The sequence below is a fragment of the Cylas formicarius genome, unplaced genomic scaffold (genome assembly GCF_029955315.1).
Source record: "Cylas formicarius isolate icCylForm1 unplaced genomic scaffold, icCylForm1.1 PGA_scaffold_9__14_contigs__length_23061073, whole genome shotgun sequence".
Classification (NCBI taxonomy): Eukaryota; Metazoa; Arthropoda; class Insecta; order Coleoptera; family Brentidae; genus Cylas; species Cylas formicarius.
Genome location: NW_026844365.1, coordinates 4,072,029 through 4,093,245, shown reverse-complemented (window position 1 = coordinate 4,093,245; position 21,217 = coordinate 4,072,029). Strand labels below are relative to the sequence as shown.

The window sequence follows — 21,217 nt, the reverse complement described above, 5'->3', positions numbered from 1 at the left end:
GTGCCTTTAATCGAGAATCAGCTGGATGGGCAAGTTTAAAATGACCAGCATGTAGCATGGATCTCCACCCTGTTCGGCATGTTTGGAATGAACTTTGCAAGACTTGTTGGCAGAATTATCAGGTTCTTCATCAGAGAATCTATTCTTATTAAGTTGATGCTACGAGGACCACATGCATTGCTACGAAAGGGGGCTCTTCCAAAAGTTGCACTTTTCAAGATAAATTTCATTTCGCAGCAAGCATTCTTGAGCTTCAGTTTTTGAACTTTTATATTTTCTGAAGGTAACAAAATCTTAAAGGTGCGATTATGTTACTCCTCTTTTTTTGTCCTTTTTGAGGTATTTAAATTAAATTTTATAAGTAACTCTATGGAGGGTGGCACGGCTAATAATTATGTCAGTTTCGCCTTTTTCTAGTTCTCTTTTTAGTTGAGCATTCCCGCACATTTTTCACAATTGGCATTTCATTTAAACTAGTACTTACTTATAAAAAGCTGTCTGTGTTTCTTCCGGCTTCTTTCTGCGTTGGTTTTTGCTGAGTCGAAATTGCTGACGTATCGCCAATCATCCTGTTGGCTTCTTCAGAGCTGATTTGTGGAAAGTATTATGTGGAAATATCTTTAAAAAAAGCTGTCAATAAATTAATGGATTTACCCACAACTGTGCTATAACTTCTAGGTGGATGGTCTGTCAAAAGCCAAGACAATATAATTTGAGACACACCATTACTTTCGCAACTTAAATAAACTTTTATTTAATCCATTAACCTCTAATTATTCTTAAAATCGTACACCAAAGACTAGCTGTCGTTATGATTATATGAATTTTTAGAAACCCTGCGACTATACCCACCAGTTCCTTTTCACACTAGAGTGTGCACAAAAGCGTATAAAGTGCCCGAAGCCGACCTGGTAATAGAAAAGGGCACTCAGGTGATTATTCCCGTTATTTCGATACAACACGACCGGGATATATACCGAAACCCGGAGGAATTCAACCCGGAGAACTTCAGTGAAGGGAAAAAGAAGAACAGAATTTCCAGTGCATGGCTGCCGTTTGGCGATGGCCCTAGACAATGCATAGGTAGTTAATTTTGCTCTTTGTGACGATCGCGATCTTGATATGAACTTCTTATCAAAATCTATAATTTAGCATCTCACCATATACGTAATGGTAGTTCAAATGCAACATTGTACATAAATTTGATGATTTTTATACTCTTAATCCTTTGGAAAAACATTTATTCTTCAAAAAGATTCTCTTATCATTAAGTTTCTTAAAAATATAATAAAAATGGCACCTGAAAATGACACTTTATCATTTCCATTATCATTTTAAACTTCGAATAATATACAAGCTGAAAAAATAAGGGGTTCAACTTTTTTTATAGTTATATTTTGGAGAAAAAAAAAAGGAATAATTCCCACTGGATAGCTATAGCAATATGGGAGTTATATAAGTTTACGATGTTGCCATATATCGCTGTTAGAAATGGCAAAAACAAAGGATATTTTAGATGCAGATGAAGGTGGTTTCTATTTTAGAAAAAGTGGTTAGGTGGCAAAATGGCAAAAGAAAGATTGACTATAATGCTATGTGCAAATATGATTGGAGAAAAAGAGATGCTTTTGGTTGTTGGAAATGCTGATCGACCACGAACAATGAAAAATATTGCGGTTGATAATTCGCCTGCTACGAGTCGAAATTGCTGACGTTTCGCCAATCATCCTGTTGGTTTCTTCAGAGCTTGACTGAAACTGTTTCAATTTCGACTCAGCAAAAACCGACGCAGGAGGAATCCAGAAGTTTTGCAAAAAGAACCATTCACTAATTAAATAAAAATGTTGAATCGGCTGGTAATGGGGCTAGTGTATAAGCAGAGGATACTTTGAATTTGGTATCAGAACACAGTGTTGAAGGAGACCATGAAGATTGTGATCCAATAAACGCCTAAAACTAAAAAAGTTTTCAAAAAAATATTTGTTTTTTGTGAGAAAGACTTCTAAAAGCACCTACTTATTTTTTATCAAAATTAAAGTACATTTGTATTGTATTTCTTAAGCGAACTAAACTCAGATTGATTTCTATCAAAGCACTTGAACAAAGTTCAATGAGGTTGATATTTGAAATATTTAAAATGTATGATTGTTGGAATAACAACAGCAACTTCTAATATATCTTTAAACTTAATTTAATTTAATTTACCTTAAATATAAATAACACTATTTTTTGAAAAATAACTTTTTTCCTGCACATCCTTGTGTATAAATATCACACGACTTTAAAAGTCATGACATATTTGACAATGAACGGATTTTTACAAAATAAATATTGACAAAATTACGTCCCAAATTAAATTCGGTAGCAAAATCTAGAATTAAATTATAGGTACCGTGTCTATTTCAAAATTTTACAGCCAATACAGTTATTCCAATGACCAATACGTGACTTCGATGGTAAGTCATATAGGATATGCCAAAAATTTACATTTCTGATGTAACGCAAAAAATATTTCTTCGTAGGCTATGGCTTGCTTAGTTCTTTTAGTTGATCGTAATTGTTTCCACATTCTTTTCTGACTTCCATAAAAATCGTGAATCTTTCCCAATATTCCTCTTTGATGGTTTTTATAATTGCATTCGCCCCGCTTCTTCTATATTTTAAGTATACGTCTCTCTTGAAGCTGTTATTATGTTGTTTGTTTGTTTTCCAGCATTGTTCTTCATCATCGTTATGTGTTATTTCGATTTCTTCTATTTTTAATTCTGTTTTGGTACAGAGTTTTTGTGCTTTCGTTTTCTAGTGATTCTATATTAGCTTTATTTATGTATTCTGGGTGGATTTTCATCAAAGGTGGTCTCTGTAATCTGATTTTGCTTAACACTGAGGATAGTACCCGAACATCCAGTATGTTCTTAGGCTGTATGTTTTTATTAGTTATTATGTAATTTATTACGGATTTCGTTCCTCTTGTATTGAAAAGTCAATAGAATACAACAACCCTATCTTCATGTGTTTCGTGGACCTAAAAAAAGTGTTTGATAAAATTCGATAGCATACTCACTTAAAAAAAAATGTATTACTGTATTAATGCTCCACTAAAATAAAAGCTGAGGGAAAGGTATCTGGAGAAATAAAGGTGAACACAGGAATAAGAGAAGGAGACAGCTTAAGTCCGTTTCTGTTTAACCTGATTATGGACAAAACGATGAAAAAGTAAAAAGATTAACAGGATACAAAATAGGAAACATAAATATCACGATTCGATTCTACTGATATCTAATAGCGAAGACAAACCGCAAAAGAATACAATACGGCAATGTCAATAGAGAAAACTGAATGTCTAACAGTATCTAAGGAACCCATAAGATGTAACCTGGAGATAGAAGGGACAATCATAAAGCAAGTAATGTCATCTAGATTCTTAGGAGTAGATGTAACAAGCCACCGACATATTTACCAAGAGACGATATATGAAGTAAGGAGAGCAGCAGCCACAGCAGGTGCATTAAAGGATATAGTGTGGAGAAATAAACAAGAATCTATAAAACATATATAATACCAATTAATACTTATGTATGACAGAGAAGCCAGAGCCGATGCAAAGAAAACAAAACAAGCGCTAAGAACAACTGAAATGAAAACATTAAGATGCATAATAGGAAAGAATAGAGACCATGTAAGAAATGAAGATATCCGGCAACAATGTAAGATATAGTAAGATGGGGACGAGAGAGAAAAAGAAATTGGAATCATCACGTAACGAGAATGGAAGAGCACAGATTACAAGAGATGGAAAACCCGAGGGGAAAAGATCCAGAGGAAGACCATAAAAAAGATGGCAAGATAGCAGGTCATCAGAATCACAAATAAGATTATTACCCAGTAAACACAAGTCATTGGTCTTAACGTAGGAACAGGAAGAAGAAGAAGAAAACTATTTTTGACATCGCTAAACAGTTTTAAATAAAGCATGGAAAAACAACACAAAAATAAAAAAATGTAATTGTATATTGAAATATCTATATTTTAAACTTGTTTTGCTTTCGGGGTGGGCGACGCTGAAATTCTCACCATAACATCATTTTTTGAGGATAGTGGCTTCCAGTATGAAAAAAGCGATATTCATTGTCTTGGCTCGAGTATCGCCAGTTCGAACATTTGGTTCGTTGGTGAATAAGAAACTCTTTCCTCATCGCCTTGCCGGAGTTGTTGATGCTTTTCGTATTATGTGTTTGATGTTTATTTACAGATTGTCCAAGAATGCTATTATTAAGCAATCTAATAAATCTTGTTTTACCAATTAATTAACCTGTTTCCGAGTTAGGGTGAAATCTACTAAATCCATCACATCCATAGGTGGAATACAGGGGAATAGTGTTGCGTTAGAAGGGATTTTGATATCTTTAATTTTATAGATTAATTAAAAAAAATATATTGCAAATTTTGGTTTAAAATCTGTGTGGAACTTTAAAATATTTACTAATTTTGATGAGAGTTTATCTGCTGGAGTTGTTAAATAAGACATATAAAAAATATTTGTCTCTATCACTAAATAGTGTGGAGTTACTAATTACTTCCTTGACTTGTCTTTGACATAACTCTGTAGGATCGTGTCTGATACACTGGAAAAGTTCTGGTTTAAGAAAATTGTTGCTTTTGAAATATATTCTGGGAGAACGATAGCTATGACTGTCTTCACTTTATCTGCACGTGTATATATTATGTTATTTTCAGAAGCTTTGTTTTTGATAGTTTTTACTAGTGACATTTGGTCAAATGTCTATCAATCTTGATAATTTTCAGAAATATACAGGGTATGATCGGCATTTGCAAAAAACGGAAAATTTGACATGACCATGTAGTGTAGTGTGGACAGCTGAAACTTTTGTATTAAAGGTTTTTACATAATAATGAGTAAGAGGTGTCTCAGATTTGCAGCGATTGACTTCAAATTTAGCACAAAAGTAAAAGGCCACACTCGCATCTAAATTGCAAAATAATTGACCCAATCAAGACTAGCCAAATATTTTTTAAAATTTCGAAGAACCTTTTTTCTGGTTATTTTGTCTTTCAGAAAAAAAATATTTTCTCAAAACTGTTAACCCGATCGGCAAAGTTCCTTAACCAGGAAACGCGGAAGATTCAGTGCTGTAATTTCTATTTCAAGCAATATTCATTGTCTTGGCTCGAGTACCACAGTTCGAACATTTGGTTAGTTGGTGAATATGAAACTCTTTCCTCATCGTTGTCCAAGAATGCTCGTACTAATCATTTTGTTTTCCTCCACATGCACTAAAGTGTTCGAATCTCTATTGTCTGTTTCCCCTGCTCTATTATAGACATTTTCAGCTAAACATTTTGCGCTTATCTGTTGCAGTACCTTTGGATTCGAATTGGATAATAATACGTTTAATTTATAGTTTTAGCAGGAAAGTAATCTGAAAATATTTCAGACACTGCTACTCTAAAACTGTTTCCTGCATAATACCACTTAATTACGGTTACGTAACAAATTGTAAATAAAAATATTGTCACTGTCACAAATTTTCGTGTTGTCAGTCTGACAAACTATAAAAAAATTTCTAAGCTTGCTATCATATTGAAGATTGGCTTGTTAAACTTCATTCAAACTCGGCACATGAGTTAATCATACCCTTCAAAAAGTTATGTCAATTTACCTGCTTTTAAGAACAGATATTTCTTTCTCTTTAGCGATATATGTAGTCAGAATTTTGGAAAAACATGGAATTTGGAAATTTACGTTGCTATCGACGTCAACGTTTTTATTGTTTAGGCATGAGATTTGGCTACATGCAAGTGAAGCTGTCCATTGCCGCGCTGTTAAAGAACTTCAAATACCGTCTTCACGAAAGCACCCCGAAGAAGTTGGAGTTTATGATGGACGTGCTTGCCTTGCGTCAAGAAAAGGAAATCCTTTTGAACGTTTCACGAGTCGATTAAATTTTTATTTTACCAAAATGAAATATAGTTTTTAATTTACCCGACTGTTGTGTTTTTTCACCATTGTCTTCCGTTCATTAAGTCTTAAATTATTACCTGGTAAACAGCGCAGTACCATATCATTTGTGAGAGGTTTGACGGCTTATTATGGTGCGTGACACTCACTTGCCAAGCGAGATAATTAAGCTTACTCATCCTGATAACGAATCGCATAACAAGCTGAGTAGGCAAAAATTAATTCGGACAAATGTAAATATAATTGATAATAATATTTTGGGATTGATATGACTAACAATAGATGCCATTTTCAAACAAATTTGTTGAAGGGAATTCTTAAAAATGGTACGGTAACTGCCAGTATAACATCTAATTAAAATGGGAGTGAAATTGTTACTAATGGCATTAAGTGATGGAAGTGGCACCGAAGAAACTATCGATTCTTGACCAAGCCGGGCTCTAGATTCACTTATTAAATGACACATCTTTACTTTATATGGTGCCCTGAATGACCTAGTAAATTTCTATGTTTCCAAGTTTGGCAGTTTACTTATTTATTCATGGAAGTACTGAATGTGTCCTACGTTTTATGATATTTGCCTATCTTGTATTTTAAACAATAGACGGCTTGTTACTAATAAAATTAATGTTCCCAGTTATTATTCGATTTTTACGCATGTTTTTCAACAACAAAACCTTAATTAATGTTGTTGTGAGAATTTAAGTTCAATAAAGGAGAGGTATTTAAATCTAATTGATCGTTAAGCAATACATTTGAATGTCTCATTTTGTTAATCTCCGTTCTCTGTTAGTTCTGAAAGTTATTTTTAAACTACATTTTGACAAATGTTTTGAAACTTTTTCGCTAGGTTCTCCTATGTATGTAATTGTTTTAAATTGTTCTTGTTATGTATTAGGTTTCGGATAAATAGAGTTTACTGTTGCCTGGATTTGTTTTTTATTTATTATTTTATCTGTAATGGAAGGATTGTAGCCGTTGTTCAGTGCAATTTGTTTAATGATATTAAGTTCCTTGTTGTAATTTTCTGTCGAGAGTGGCGTATTAAGAAGTCTGTGTATAAAAAAGTGAAATGCAGCCATTTTGTGTGTATAAGGGTGATTTGAGCTGTTGTGTATGACTGTGTCCGTGTGTGAAGATTTATGATATATTGAAAAATCTAATTTGTGTTGCGCTTTCGTAATAGTTAAGTCTAAAAAATTAATAGAGTTATTCTGTTCAATCTTCATAGTGAATTTTATACGATTATGTAACGAGTTAATGTAATTTAAAAAAGAATTCAATTGTCTGTCCGTTCCAACAAAGCAGGCAAAGACATCATCGACGTATCTATACCACCACAGAAAACTTTTACTTAAAGGATGTTCTAGTATGATATTTTAAAAATTATCCATAAAAATCTCGGCTAAAAAAGGACTAAGTGGGTTTCCCATAAGCAAACCTTCCTTTGAGATGAAAGTCTGTCCATTAAATTATAAAAATCTCGGCTAAAAAAGGACTAAGTGGGTTTCCCATAATCAAACCTTCCTTTGAGATGTAAGTCTGTCCATTAAATTCAAACTAATTTTAGTCTAAGGATATTATTAAGCAATCTAATAAATCTTATTTTACAATGGGTTAACCTGTTTCCGAGTTAGGGTGAAAACTACTAAACCTATCACATCCATAGGTGGAATACCGGGAAATAAGTTTTGAACATCAAAAGACAATAGTGTTGCGTTAGAAGAGATTTTGATATCTTTAATTTTGTTGATTAATTCAAAAGAATTTTTTATTGCAAATTTTGGTTTAAAATCTGTGTGGAACTTTAAAATATTTACTAATTTTGTTGAGAGTTTAACTGCTGGAGCTGTTACATAAGGCACGACTGGTCTAATGGGCATATCTTGTTTATGTAATTTAACTAAAGAATATAATTTCTGCGGTTGTGGTTTCATAATTCTTAAAAAATGTTTGTCTTTGTCACTAAATATTGTGGAGTTAGGAATTACTTCCTAGACTTGTCTTTGATATAACTCTGTAGGATCGTGTCTGAAACATTGGAAAAGTTCTGGTTTAAGAAAATTGTTGGTTTTGAAATATATTCTGGGAGATCGATAGCAATGACTGTTTGTTTTTGACAGTTTTTACTAGTGAAATTTGATCAAATGTCACTAGTAAAAAAAACTGAAAGTAAAAGTATCTGCAAAGTTCTTTAACCAGGAAACGCGGAAGATCCAGTGCTGTCATTTTTATTTCAAGCAGTTTTTTTACAATTATATTCAGGTTTTTCGATTATGGACAAAAATCTATAAGACCCTGAAAATTGTTCTTTTCCAGAGTTAATTATTATCTGTAAATCAAAATTCTTAAAAAATATGGCTAATTGGTTTAAACAGCCGCCTCATTTGCTACATTTTTTCTATTTCTATGCTGGAGAAAAAATCCACTTGAAAATCGCTATTTTCTCAAAAACTATTTACTCTATTGGAAAAATTCTACAGGGTGTGTCGTTTATTGGCAAGGTATCTCCTAGTCAATGGTCTCATGTGTCTACACAAGAAAATCCTGCTGACTGTGCTACCCGCGGCATTGTACCCTGCGAATTACTCCACTTAGAAAAATGGTGGGCGGGGCCGTCATTCCTAACTTCCCATTGTGACCCTTGGTCAAACGAGTCTCTAAAGATCAACGAAGTGACATTAGAAAGACGAAAGACGACTCTTACTATTTCGACTACAGAGAGATGTTGCTGGGATAACCTAATAGACCGGTTCTCATCTTTATCAAAATTGAATCGCGTTTTCGCTTACATAATGCGCTTCATCTCAAAGACTAAAAATCCAACGCTGTTGCTAAATGAATGTTTTTCTCTATCTGAACTCGACCAAGCCCTCTTAATTTTAATCAAGCAAATTCAAAGATTTTATTATAACAAGGAAATAACTGCACTCTCTAAAAAGGACTCGTATAATTTGAAGTCCTTCCCGAAACATTTTCGCAAGCTCACTCCCTTTCTTGACCAAGATGGTATTCTCAGGGTGGGCGGACGTTTACATCACTCTTCTATTCCATATAGTAATAAACACCAGTGTTTACTTCCAAGTGATCATAGGCTGACTCGTCTGATTGTGGAGCATACACATGTTAAGTACTTACACGTTGGGCTACAAACTACCCAATATTTACTTAGCCAAAGATATTGGATCCCGTCCTCTAAAAGAGTGATACGAAAGGTCATCTCTTCTTGCGTTCGTTGTTTTAAAAGTAACCCCTGTTCTTCTCCTCCGGTAATGGGTAACTTACCTGCAGTGCGAGTAAATGAAATAAAATGCTTCACCAAATGTGGGGTTGATTTCGGTGGTCCATTCCAAGTAACGATGGGCAAAATGCGAAGCTCAAAAAGTTATAAGGCTTATATTTGTCTTTTCGTATGCTTGGCCACCAAGGCTCTGCATTTAGAACTCGCTACTGAATTGTCTACCGATGCATTCCTTGCGGCGTTAAGACGGTTTATTTCTCGGCGTGGTCTTGTCACGGACATCTACAGTGATTGTGGCACTAATTTTATTGGAGCCGCCAAACAACTCGCTCAAAAGATGCATAATGCTTCCACACGAGAAGGCATAAAGTGGCACTTTAACCCTCCTTCGGCGCCAACTTTTGGTGGAATATGGGAGAGTAACATCAAGTCAGTGAAAACCCATATTGTTCGGGTAGTAGGAACCCATATTTTAACCTACGAAGAGTTCATCACAGTTCTGACCGCAATTGAAGCGATTCTAAATTCTAGGCCATTGTGCCCTGTTAGTTCCGACCCTAACGATCTAAGCGTTCTAACTCCTAGTCATTTTCTAAATCTTCAACCTCTTAACACATTTATTGAATCAGATTTAACCGAAGTTAAATTGGGAAGACTCTCGCGTTGGCAGTTATTACAGCGCATGCATCAGGATTTTTGGAAAAGGTGGCATCGTGAGTATCTTCACACCCTTAACCAAAAATCGAAGTGGTATGATCCCTCCACTGATATTAAAATTGACACCCTGGTGTTAATTAAAGAAAATCTCTCTCCTCCATTGGCTTGGCATTTGGGGCGCGTAACAGAAGTCCATCCGGGTACGGACGGAGTGGTGAGAGTAGTCTCTATTAAGACGGCAAAGGGTATGCTCAAACGCCCAGTTTTAAAGGTTTGTCCTTTGCCAATATATTAGTTGTTAATGTTTTCCAATATATTAATTTTTAATTTTAAGCTTAGAATTCGCGTGGCTATCGGAATTGTTATTACGGTTTTTGTTAATTATTTTCTTTTTTTTTGGATTCATTAATAAAATGTTGCCATTTTAGGTGGGCGGTATGTTCCGTCCAGTCGGAATTGTTTTGTTTTATTTTTCCTCTTTAATTTTTGTAATTGGGGAATTTTTATATCGAGCAAATTGAAATTGGTTTTCTTTTAATTAATTGCTGCGGTTATATTCTCCGCGTATTTTGGTGACAATCTCACTGGGTATATGGCCAGAAAAACTCGTATGTCGCTTGGGTGTCGTACTCCGCCGTGATCGGGACTAGTACGATTCAGGTAGAGACCAACGTGAGAGCATTTTTCCGCGTGCCAGAATTAATATCTCGAGTGCCGTCAAGTATTGCGAAATTGTGTCGGTCAACAGCCAGAGCTACATCAAGGTAGGCCAAGAAGAAAAGAGATTGTCATTTTTCGTCTCGTTACATCGATATATTATTTTTTGAATTGCCCCGTTATTTCTAGCTTCAATTAAACAAACAATTACAGTCCATTGCTCTTTCTCGTCCAGGCACCAATATTTTTTCGTGCGTTTCGAGTTTTTATTTTTTTTTTACATATGTAATGTATTCTTAGGTGCATGAAAATAAATAATTTCAGAGCAAAAAAGTATTTTTTTCTGTTTGGGATAATATGGGTTAAACAAATTAAAATACAGCCAAAAGCGCTGACGTCAGTGCAAGAAAGCGAGACAAACGATATGGTGCGCGCGAATTCATCTTGAAATACGATCACTATATCAAGAATTTCGTACGCCAATGATGAAAACAATGCCAAAACCTCTATAAAAACGAGCAGCTACTATAAACAACCGTTCATTTAAACAAGTCGCGGTGGTTATCGCCATGTTATTGATATTGTTTGTGTTAGCGGTGTCGGTGTCTTTATATTTCTACGTAAAATGGAAGTACACATACTGGGAAAGGAGGGGGGTGGCACAAGCGGAAGTGAAGTTCCCCTTCGGCAGCTTTAAACACGCTATCTTGAAGAAAATGACTCTGGAGCAAAACATTCAATTGTTTTATAAAAAATTTAAAGACGACCAGAGATACTGTAAGCAATAAATTGTAGAAATCTAATCTTCAGTTCTCACTTTAAATGAAAAAAAATCCCATTTTATTTATAAAATAGTGTCATCGTCAATTTAAAATGCAAATACCAAAAGTTTTGTGTCGCTTTTTTTAAATTTTTCGTCTTCTAGTTATTATCTCGTAATTTGGTAGGAGTCGCATTGGACCTTCGAGTTTTTACTATTTGAAAAATAAAAATTTAAAAACGTACTTCAGATTAAAATCTAAATGCGCATACGAAAAAAAAAATCTGCAGAGACACGGTAAATATTGATAAGAAGATTTCTATTTGAACGTCAGGTCTAATTTACATCGATGACATTGCAAAAATGGGAGAAAAATTGAAAATAATGCAAAAAATATTAGACACATGAATATCTTATTTTATCCAGCAATATTAAGGGATCCCTAGCGTTAGTTACAAACGTTTGCTTTTGCCGTTTTAGTCGGGATGTACCTTTTCTTCGAACCCGTTTGGATCGTTACGGATTTGCACTTAATAAAAAGGATCATGCAACCGGATTTCCAACATTTTACCGATCACAATTTTTACCATCACGATAAAGAGATGCTGACCAATCACCTCTTCAATTTAGAGGGCGAACGCTGGAGAACATTAAGAGCTAAGCTCACACCTACCTTTACCTCCGGCAAGATGAAGATGATGTATAGCATAGTCTACCAGATGAGCAAAATATTGGAATCCTTGGGTACGTTGAACGAAGTTATTTTGCAATTGTTACTTTCGAAAAATCGAAAGTATACGCGCTTCTTACTAAACTCCAGATCTCGGTAACGGTTGGTTCTATTTCTTTTGTCTTTCTGTTCTCCGTTCTCCGTAGACTGAACCCATCTACGGCCATAACTTTCGGACGCATTAAGGTAGGAGGATGAAATTTGGCTCCTTTTTTACCCTCCACGATCCGCACAATATACTCTAAAATGGCCGCCATCGGACATTGACGTCTATCTTCTTTTTAGATTTTCCACTGTTTTTTGAACTTCGCTATGGAACACAATAAGTGTCTGAAATTTGGAGCTATCGATTTGAAATTTTGCAAAAGCATAGAGCTTAAGCCCGTGACGGAACCTATTGAGAGGAATCGGATAATGGGAAGTATTTTTAAAAATTGAAAAACCTTTTTTTTTCAAAAACCAAAAAGTGACTATTTCTCGAAAATCGTTCTTCGGACCGAAAAAAATTCTTGAACGAAAAGGCGCGGAACATTGATGCCCATAAACTTTTATTCTTGACAATTTTTGAAAATATACAGGGTGTGCCAGTATTACCAAAAATCTCAAAATTGAGTTAGCTTTGAAAGGAAAGTTGATTGTAAGTTAAATACTGGTACTCTTCTTCTACATGACAGCTTAGTCCATAGAGATAGCTCAAACGATTGTATTTAAAGTGTTCGCATATTGTACGGGGTGTTAGAGATATAACGTGTTATATTGAAAGATGCAGCAAGTGCCCGGAGTTTGCAGCTATTGAGTTAAAATTTGGCACGTTGGTAGAAGTCCACCCCCTCATGCAAATTATTTTTTCGATTATATACAGGGTTTGTCAATTGTTGACAAAAATTTAAGAGACCATAAAAATTGTTTTTTTCTATAAAAAATTATTAATCGCAAATTAAAATTTGTAACAAATAGTATTAATCGGTTCAAACAGGCAGCATCAGGAGCTCCAATTTTTGTATTTACGGTTCGTATATCGCATAGGCATCCATATGAAAATCACTATTCCTCGGACTCAGTCTAGACGCGATGACGTCATTTACTATTCCTACGTACTGCACGGTTTCAGAAAACAAATCATATTCCGGGAAACGTGGGAGATCCGGAGTTATAACTTCTATTTCGAACATTGCTTGAATTATATACAGGGTGTGTCGTTTATGGGCAAACATTTTTAAAATATCCTAAAAATTTCCGTTTTTGTGAAAAACCATTATAGATGGGAAAATTTTATTTGAACAATATCGTAAACTGTGCTGAGAGAGAGTTATACAAGGGTTTCACTTATACAGGGCGCGCGATATTTGAAAGAATATCATTCGACATTCGATACTTTCGAAAATCGATGAAATCGAATTTTCGAAAGTATCTGCGTTCGTATGAAAATTTTATATCTCGGTAACTGTAAGTCCTACGGGATCGTCGTCGAAAAAAAAAATTTTTTTTGTCTGTCTGCTCTCCGTTCTCGTCTTTTGGTTTTTCCTGAATAACTTTCGAACCGTTGGAGCTACAAAATTGAAATTTTCCTCCTTTTTAACTCTCCACGAGGCACATAAGCTTATAAGAAATGGCCCTGATCCGAATCCGGTATCCATCTTTTTTTCGCGATTTTCGACTGTTTTTTGGACCTTGCTATGAAACACGATAAGTGTCCGAAATCTGAAGCAATCGACTTCATATTTGGCATATTTGGCAGCTTTGCCCCGTGACGGAAGCTATTGAAAATGGGGTCGGGAAGATTAAAAAAGAAAAGAAAAAAAAAGATCGTAAAATTCTTGAACCAGAAGACGCAGAGGAAACGACTCCATAAACTTTTATTCCTGACAATTTTTCAAAAATATACAGGGTGCGCCGCAAATTCAAAGAAGTTGAAAAAGTGTCCTCTTATTAGTTTCAAATCTGTGTTTTAGATGTCAGTTTATTTTACATGACAATACAGCCTATATAGTATTGCAAAGGGTGTTCGCGATATTCCGTGCAATATTGAAAAACAGAATAAGTACTCTAAATTTGCCGCTACCGACTTCAGACTTGGGAGAGAATTTGAAGTCTGGACTCGCATTTAGAAATTAGAAATTAAACTGGGAACAATGAAATAACGCGAAGTATTTTTTTTATTTTTGAATTTTTTTTTGTGGTTATTTTGGCATCCAGAAAATCAGCTTTTCCTTCCTTCCTTTTCCTTTTCCTTCATTTGCAGCCTTATTTTTGTCGACTGTTAAAACTATTGATTGTTGTCCAATTAAATTGCATTTTATACCGTTTCTCCTTTCTGGCGTAGAATCTAGTGGGAATGATTTTTCAAAATTAGAATGTACAGTTTTATGATGTCTCTCAATATTTCCATTTTTAACAATGGAACCGAAGTATTACAGAACAAACACACATTTTTACCTTGAACTTTTGTAAAAAAATATTGTTCTTCCCTTTTAAAGCAATTCAGATCGCTCTCGAATACTAACGCGCTGGTCCGGTTGGTCGGACACACATATTTTGATTTGTGTTGGTCCCAATAGAGCTAAAACTTTGTGTTCTTTTAAATATATATCTTAGTAGGTTGCGAAAAAAAAAATGGAAGTCTTGCGTCAAATAGTTTTTTTATTGACTGCATTTTAAACAGGACGTGTCCAAAAAAATGTCTCAAATAACGCAAATTGAGTATAGAGTCATAAAGTTTTTAGGCTTAGCACCTAAAATTATTAAAGAAAGGCTGTATGGTGTGTACGGCCAAAGTTCTTCTTCGTGTTTTGTAGTGAAAGAATGGGCAAAACATTTTCGAATGGGGCAGGAGTCCCTTGAAGATGAATCAAGAACTGGTCGACCAGTTTAGGTCATAACATTCATAAGGTTCATAAGATGGGTTTCTAAAAACCTTTCGGCTATTCAAAAACAATGCCGTGTTGAGTGTGCGTGGTCTTTTTTTGAACTCTGTGGGTCGGAACCGAAGTCTGTGATAGAAACTATTGTGACGGGAGATGAACCTATGGTTCTCTATTATGACCCTCTAACGAAAAAAGAATCAATGGAGTGGCGTCGTACGGGTGAAGCACCTCGGAGAACATTCAGAGTCTGCCAGTCAACAAAAAAGGCGATGGACACGATCTTTTGGGATTGTGAAGGAATTCTTTTGATAGATTTTAAAGAAAGTAATGCCACTGTCAATGGTAAATATTACGCAACATTATTACATACATTGTCCATCCTCCCTATAGTCCAGATATGGCCCCCAGCGACTATTATTTGTTCGGATATTTGAAAAAGGACTTACTTGGACGGCGGTTTAACGATGAAATTGAGTTAAAAGGGGCTGTTTTAGCTCATTTTGCAGACAAACCAAAAGATTATTTTTTTAAAGGGATTGAGTTGTTAATACAGAGATGTAATAAGTGTATTGAAATTAATAACTTTGTAAAAATGTAATCTTTGTTGTATTTCCAAAAGGTCTAGATCGCCAAGTAGCATTTGGCGCACTAGATAAAAAGTATTTTTTTTTCAGTTGAAAAGCATGTTACCGCTAACAAACCGTTGGTGATAAGAGACGCCGCAGCCCGTTATTCGACCGATGTGATCGCGAGCTGTGCGTTTGGTTTGGAAACGAATTGCCTAACGGAACAGGACGCACCTTTTAGGTACCACGGCAAAAAAATATTCGAGTCCAGGCCATTGAAGGCTTTACTCGAGCAGTTTGTCAATTGGAACGTTCTAGCCGCCTTGGGGTTCCGGTTCTTCCCGGAAGACAGCACCAAGTTCTTCTTGGACGTAGTGAACGATACGATCGAATACAGAGAGAAAAATAATATACAAAAGTAAGTATCGAGATGACATTTAAATAAGAATTAGGCGTTGGTGTGGATGAGATTCCAGAGGTGACGGTTATAGGCAATAATTTTTGAAAATTGTTATGGAGCGCCGATTTTGGAGAATGATAAACGAGAGTCTATTCAAACGCAAATGACTACTCGGATGGAGAGTTTCCGAAAACAACTTTTCCTGTTTGCCTTGCTGATATTTACATTCTAGTTACTTTCCTCAAAATTGTTGAGATCGAAGTGTACCTACAAGTTCCACAGTCTGGCGAAGTTTATTTCGAAAATAAATTTTTCCTACACTCAAGTTGCTCAATAAAAACTATCTATAATATTTCGTAACTTCCCCACATCAGAACTAAGTGAAAGAAACATCCTTTGTTGCGGATCTCGGTACGAAGGATGCAGATAATTCAATTGCCATAATAGAAAATTTTTTTTCGTAAGTCTCGGTAATTACTGAGGAAAGAGGTCGAAGTTGTTGTTTGTTTGTTTTCATTCAATGCACCTTCATGGTCTAGTGCAGAGATAACCAAGTTCGATAATAAAAAAAATGTCTTGCTTTTAGAAACGATTTTGTACATCTGTTGCTCCAACTGAAGAACAAAGGCAAGTTAGATGACGGTGGTGACCTCACCAAGACCTCTCAGGGTACGTTGACCTACGAGGACGTGGCATCGAGTATGTTTGTGTTCTACCTAGCAGGTTCGTATGCAGAAATAGACACCTTCCTACCTGATACTTGATATTAGGTTTCGAAACGTCTTCGTCCACAACATCCTTTTTGTTTTACGAGCTTGCCAAACATCAAGACGTTCAAGATAGATTAAGAGAGGAAGTTCGAGAAGTGTTGGAAAAACACAATGGGAAGTTGACATACGATGCCCTACAAGAAATGCACTACGCTCAGAAGTGCATTGATGGTCAGAAGACCTTCTTCAAAGCCTAAGCCGTATATCTAAAACCCCTTTGTGGTTTCCAGAGACTTTAAGGTTGTACCCACCAGCGGCTGTGCATTTTAGAAGGTGCACCAAGACGTATCAAGTACCGGATTCGGATTTGGTGATTAAGAAAGGTGTTCTTGCGATTTTGCCGACATTTGCCATCCAACGCGATCCAGACCTGTTCGCGAATCCGGAGGAATTTAATCCCGAAAACTTCACAGACGAAGCAAGAGCGGGGCGAATATCCAGCGCTTGGACACCTTTTGGAGATGGACCAAGGCAATGCATTGGTAGGCTATACTAAGTAGTAGAATTTTTTTTCGAATATTGTGTTAGACCAAAAAATAAAATAATAAAAAATACGTTTTTTAGGAATGAGATTTGGATACATGCAGGTGAAGACGTCAATTGTGGCATTGCTGAAGAATTTTAGGTATACCCTTCACCAGAGCACCCCGACCAAATTGAGCTTTGCCTGCGACACCATAGCGCTGGCCCCCGCCCAGGATATATTTTTAAATGTCTCCAGAGTTGATTAAGTTAATCAGATAAAATGACTGAAATTTAAAATAAATTAGTTGATGTTTTCAAATCACTATTTTTCTATTTATTGGCGTGAAGCATTGGACTCATGCCATTCACATTCTGCGAATGATTGATTGGTTAAAAATAATGTACAAAATACATTATTTTAAACCGATGAGTTGAAGCACAAATATCTAAAGTAAAATCTCTTAATTTAGTTTTTAAGAAACAACTAAATAAATATTGGAAATAGAAATACCTCTCGACCTGAATTGGTGTGAGGAGGTTGTTTCCTTTCTCTTGAATTTAAGAGATTGACCTTTGGAATTTTAAGTTTTATCCTTAACTTTTGCAAATCAAATAAAGAGAATTAGCTGCTAGGTAGTGGCTTCAATATTGTCTAGGAATTCTCGACTCATTTCGATTTATCGTTGAGCTTGTTGAGCTGTGAGAAGAATACATATGGTAGTGGCAGTAAGAGGTAGAGTATAATAGTAGGATGATTTAGTAGGATGATATAGCAGGATGATTTCTTTTCCCGCCTGAAACATTTTAATGACGTGTATAGATGAGCTGGGAAGAAATGATACCAAGAAATTTTTGACCAGTTTTCTGTTCGAAAGTGATGTAAGTTCAAGTTCCATGGACGAGCAGACCTTGCTTGCGAAGACAAGTCTACGATGAAGCAACTATTTTTGTATAGCTATAATCATGGGGGGAGACAACAGCACATGTCAGCTCTGTTTAGAAGAGGAGAAAACGTCAATTCATCCAATAATTGCTTGCGTGCCACTAGGGGGCAGCAGATCAAAAGAGTACGTGTAGGAACTGAATTCATTGAGTCGGAGAATAGTTTCTAGTAGTAGGCCTGGTTCCAGACTAGCACTTTCCGCACTTTGAAAGAGCTCAACAATATCCTCTTCATTCTTTTCATTTGCCCAGTTTTCTAGCGCCTTTATAATAATCAATTCTTCATATGTGTTAAAGACAATTGCAGATATAATGCACGATTTAAAAAAAAATTACGCTTGAGCAGAACATCCAATTGTTTTATGAAAAACTTAAAGATGGTCATAAATACTGTAAGTATTTTATTATTAATGTTATTTAAATGTTGTGTAATAAAAAAAAACAATTGACCAGTATATTCTCCATATAATTAATGATTGTATTTTGTCCTCGTATTTTCCGGTACAGAGTCAGCGATGGAGTAACGTTCAATATCTTTCAAAGTATACAAGGTGGCTCAAAAAAATAGCGTAACGCATAAAACCTTATTTTTTAATGGAAGGCCATGTTTTTGTTTCTAATTGGTTTTGAAGTTTTTCATTTTTTTAAATAATACGTGCCTAAAACTAAAGCACACCTAATACACACCGCAAAAATTAACAAAGTAGCTCAGCACATTGAAGAGGTTGGCGACCACTGACCTAGGGTCTCTGATTACAGATAACATTGACCCTGATGGTCTATGAGGTCAATATTCTGCAAATAGCAGCTTGAATATGGCTCGTGGCAACACCTTCTGGAAGCATTTGAGATGTGGATCCTTTGGCGAATCTTAAAAATTTCGTGGACTGCAAGAATGACCAACGAGGAAATCCTGAGAAGAGCAAAGACACATATATTTGGGACATATAATGGGGGGGCCAAAAATACCATCTCCTCAGAACGATTATGGAGGGAAAGATTAAGGGTAGATGGGGAGTTGATAGGAAGCAGATGTCCTGGCTACGTAACCTACGTGACTGGACCGGATACCAGGTCGCAGGAGAATGTTTTAAACTGGCAGAAATGCCTTTTCCCAAGTACTACTGACGTCAGATAACTGGTAGGGCACTGAAAGAAGAAGAAGAAAGCTACTAAGTTTTTCTAAAAGATCATACAAAATACTATATATACCTATTAATACTTTGCGACTTTTCAATATTTACCCTTTTTTCTGTCTAAGACTATTGCTATAACATTTGTCGGCCATGGCACAGTGATATCGTCAAATACTGAGTAAATAAATTAATACTTTTTATTGTTGTGTCAGCAAATTAAAAAAAAACTAATTGTGGATTTTCCTAAAGCTGAATTAGTTGATATGATTTATGTACTATCTGAGGTAAGAAAAAATATTTTGTGGGCAGTAAGACTTTACAACGCGAAGTGCCCTATTATTCAGTTATCAACTTTTCCCACTAATAGGGTAGTTCATCGTCATTCTTTGTACGAGAATTGCAAAACCAAAACCTTCTTTCAGTGTGGTGTGGAATAAAACACTTTAAAGTTATTGGACCATATTTTTTTCGCCATCCACTACTTTTTCAAGAAGTTGGTAACATTGGGATCCAGCAAACATGGTTTCGGCAAGATGCAGCTCCTCCGCATTACTCTCTAGAAAATCGAGAATTTTTAATTAATCTTTACCCACATAAATTCATTGGACGGCCTCCTCGCTCATGTGACTTAATATCACTTGATCGTGTTTATGTGAATCCTCATACAATATCAGAAGGTAAGGAAAATAATACCATTTGTGCAAAGGAACGTCGAAAAAAATATGCTAAAAGGACTAAACATGTGTAACTTAAAACCACGTGCAAAACATAAATCCGGAAATTTTCTACAGTGCTCGAGACATTCGGAGATTCTCTGCACCAGACTCAGACAACTGATTGTATGCAGCGGTAAATATTTAAATGGTCTGCAAGGTATTATCATAAAATCTCATGTAAACGTATAAGAGAAGAAAATTAGTTGTGAAAGCCGACACTGAAAGATGGTCTGGTTGGTTAGTAAGACTAATATTAGAACAGAAAACTCTTTGCCGTCTGGGCTTCAGAGAATGCAAGCTATAATAGTGATAATGCTCATTATAAGAGTGAAACGAAAATTAATAGCAATTTTAAGACCTACACATTTTAAATTGTTACATTAGAAAAACAAATATAATAATAATTGTACATGATTATAATTCTATAAAAGTATATAAAATGTACATGTAAAAAGAGTGAAAGTGACATATACAATGGTAAAAAAACAAAAAAAAACTAGACGATACGATAAGATAGAATTATGTACAAAATACCACAGATTAAATCAAAAGGTACATACCATCCTATATTATGATGGTGGTGCCTATGGATTCTGGAGTAGAAACAGTGCTAAGATAAAAGGAATTCTGCTGTCTGGAGCAGTTGATAGATGAACAGACATGGAAGCAACATGATTTTCGAATGATTACTTTACAATGTTCTAGATAACACGCACAGGACCACAATATAAGTTAGGAGTGAATAATAGAGAAAATATGTCATTATAAATGTTTCCTTGGCGATTATTTTTTCTTATTCACGGACAACAGAATTACTAGATGGCAGTGTTTTAAATAATAGAATGTTATGCCGAGCCCAGCCCAAAGTATCATCCCCATAGGTTTTGCACTAGCATCCAACACCAAGTTATTATTTGTTGAAAGCACAAAGTGCAGTGCTTTATCTGGATTTAATGTAGTTGTTACAGAACCATAACTTGGCCTTATCTATATGTTCTCTATTAAATCTTGTATGTTTTGGTGATAGCATAGATCGATAATGTATACTGTAAAAAGTAGCACAAGATAGAGCCCTGTGGCACACCATTATGACATTTCATTATTATAGTCTACACATTGTCTCCTAGATGACAAGTATGACTTAATAAGGTCCAATGGAAGTCAACGTACACTATATTAATTCAATTCTTTTGAGCGGTAATTTGTTCCGCCATCTATCGGACTGATCGATTATCGAACAAAGTGTAACGCTCGCAGAAGAAGACGAATAAGAGGCGCGTAGAAAAGTATATAATAATAATAATTATAATTTAATAATAAATTGCCTTTATTG

At 35.4% G+C, this 21,217-nt stretch overlaps 1 protein-coding gene across 1 annotated transcript in view; it reads left to right on the top strand.

Moving 5' to 3' along the window:
- The window catches only part of LOC132707668 (uncharacterized), a 43,113-nt gene that overhangs the window by 6,762 nt on the left and 15,134 nt on the right, over window positions 1-21,217 (top strand). Inside the window, exons 6-14 of the mRNA XM_060679591.1 lie at window positions 832-1,083; window positions 5,798-5,955; window positions 11,048-11,312; window positions 11,776-12,039; window positions 15,564-15,873; window positions 16,442-16,578; window positions 16,626-16,796; window positions 16,856-17,107; window positions 17,190-17,355. Of these exons, the coding sequence (XP_060535574.1) occupies window positions 832-1,083; window positions 5,798-5,955; window positions 11,048-11,312; window positions 11,776-12,039; window positions 15,564-15,873; window positions 16,442-16,578; window positions 16,626-16,796; window positions 16,856-17,107; window positions 17,190-17,355 (1,975 nt within the window). The remainder of the gene's footprint in view (window positions 1-831; window positions 1,084-5,797; window positions 5,956-11,047; window positions 11,313-11,775; window positions 12,040-15,563; window positions 15,874-16,441; window positions 16,579-16,625; window positions 16,797-16,855; window positions 17,108-17,189; window positions 17,356-21,217) is intronic.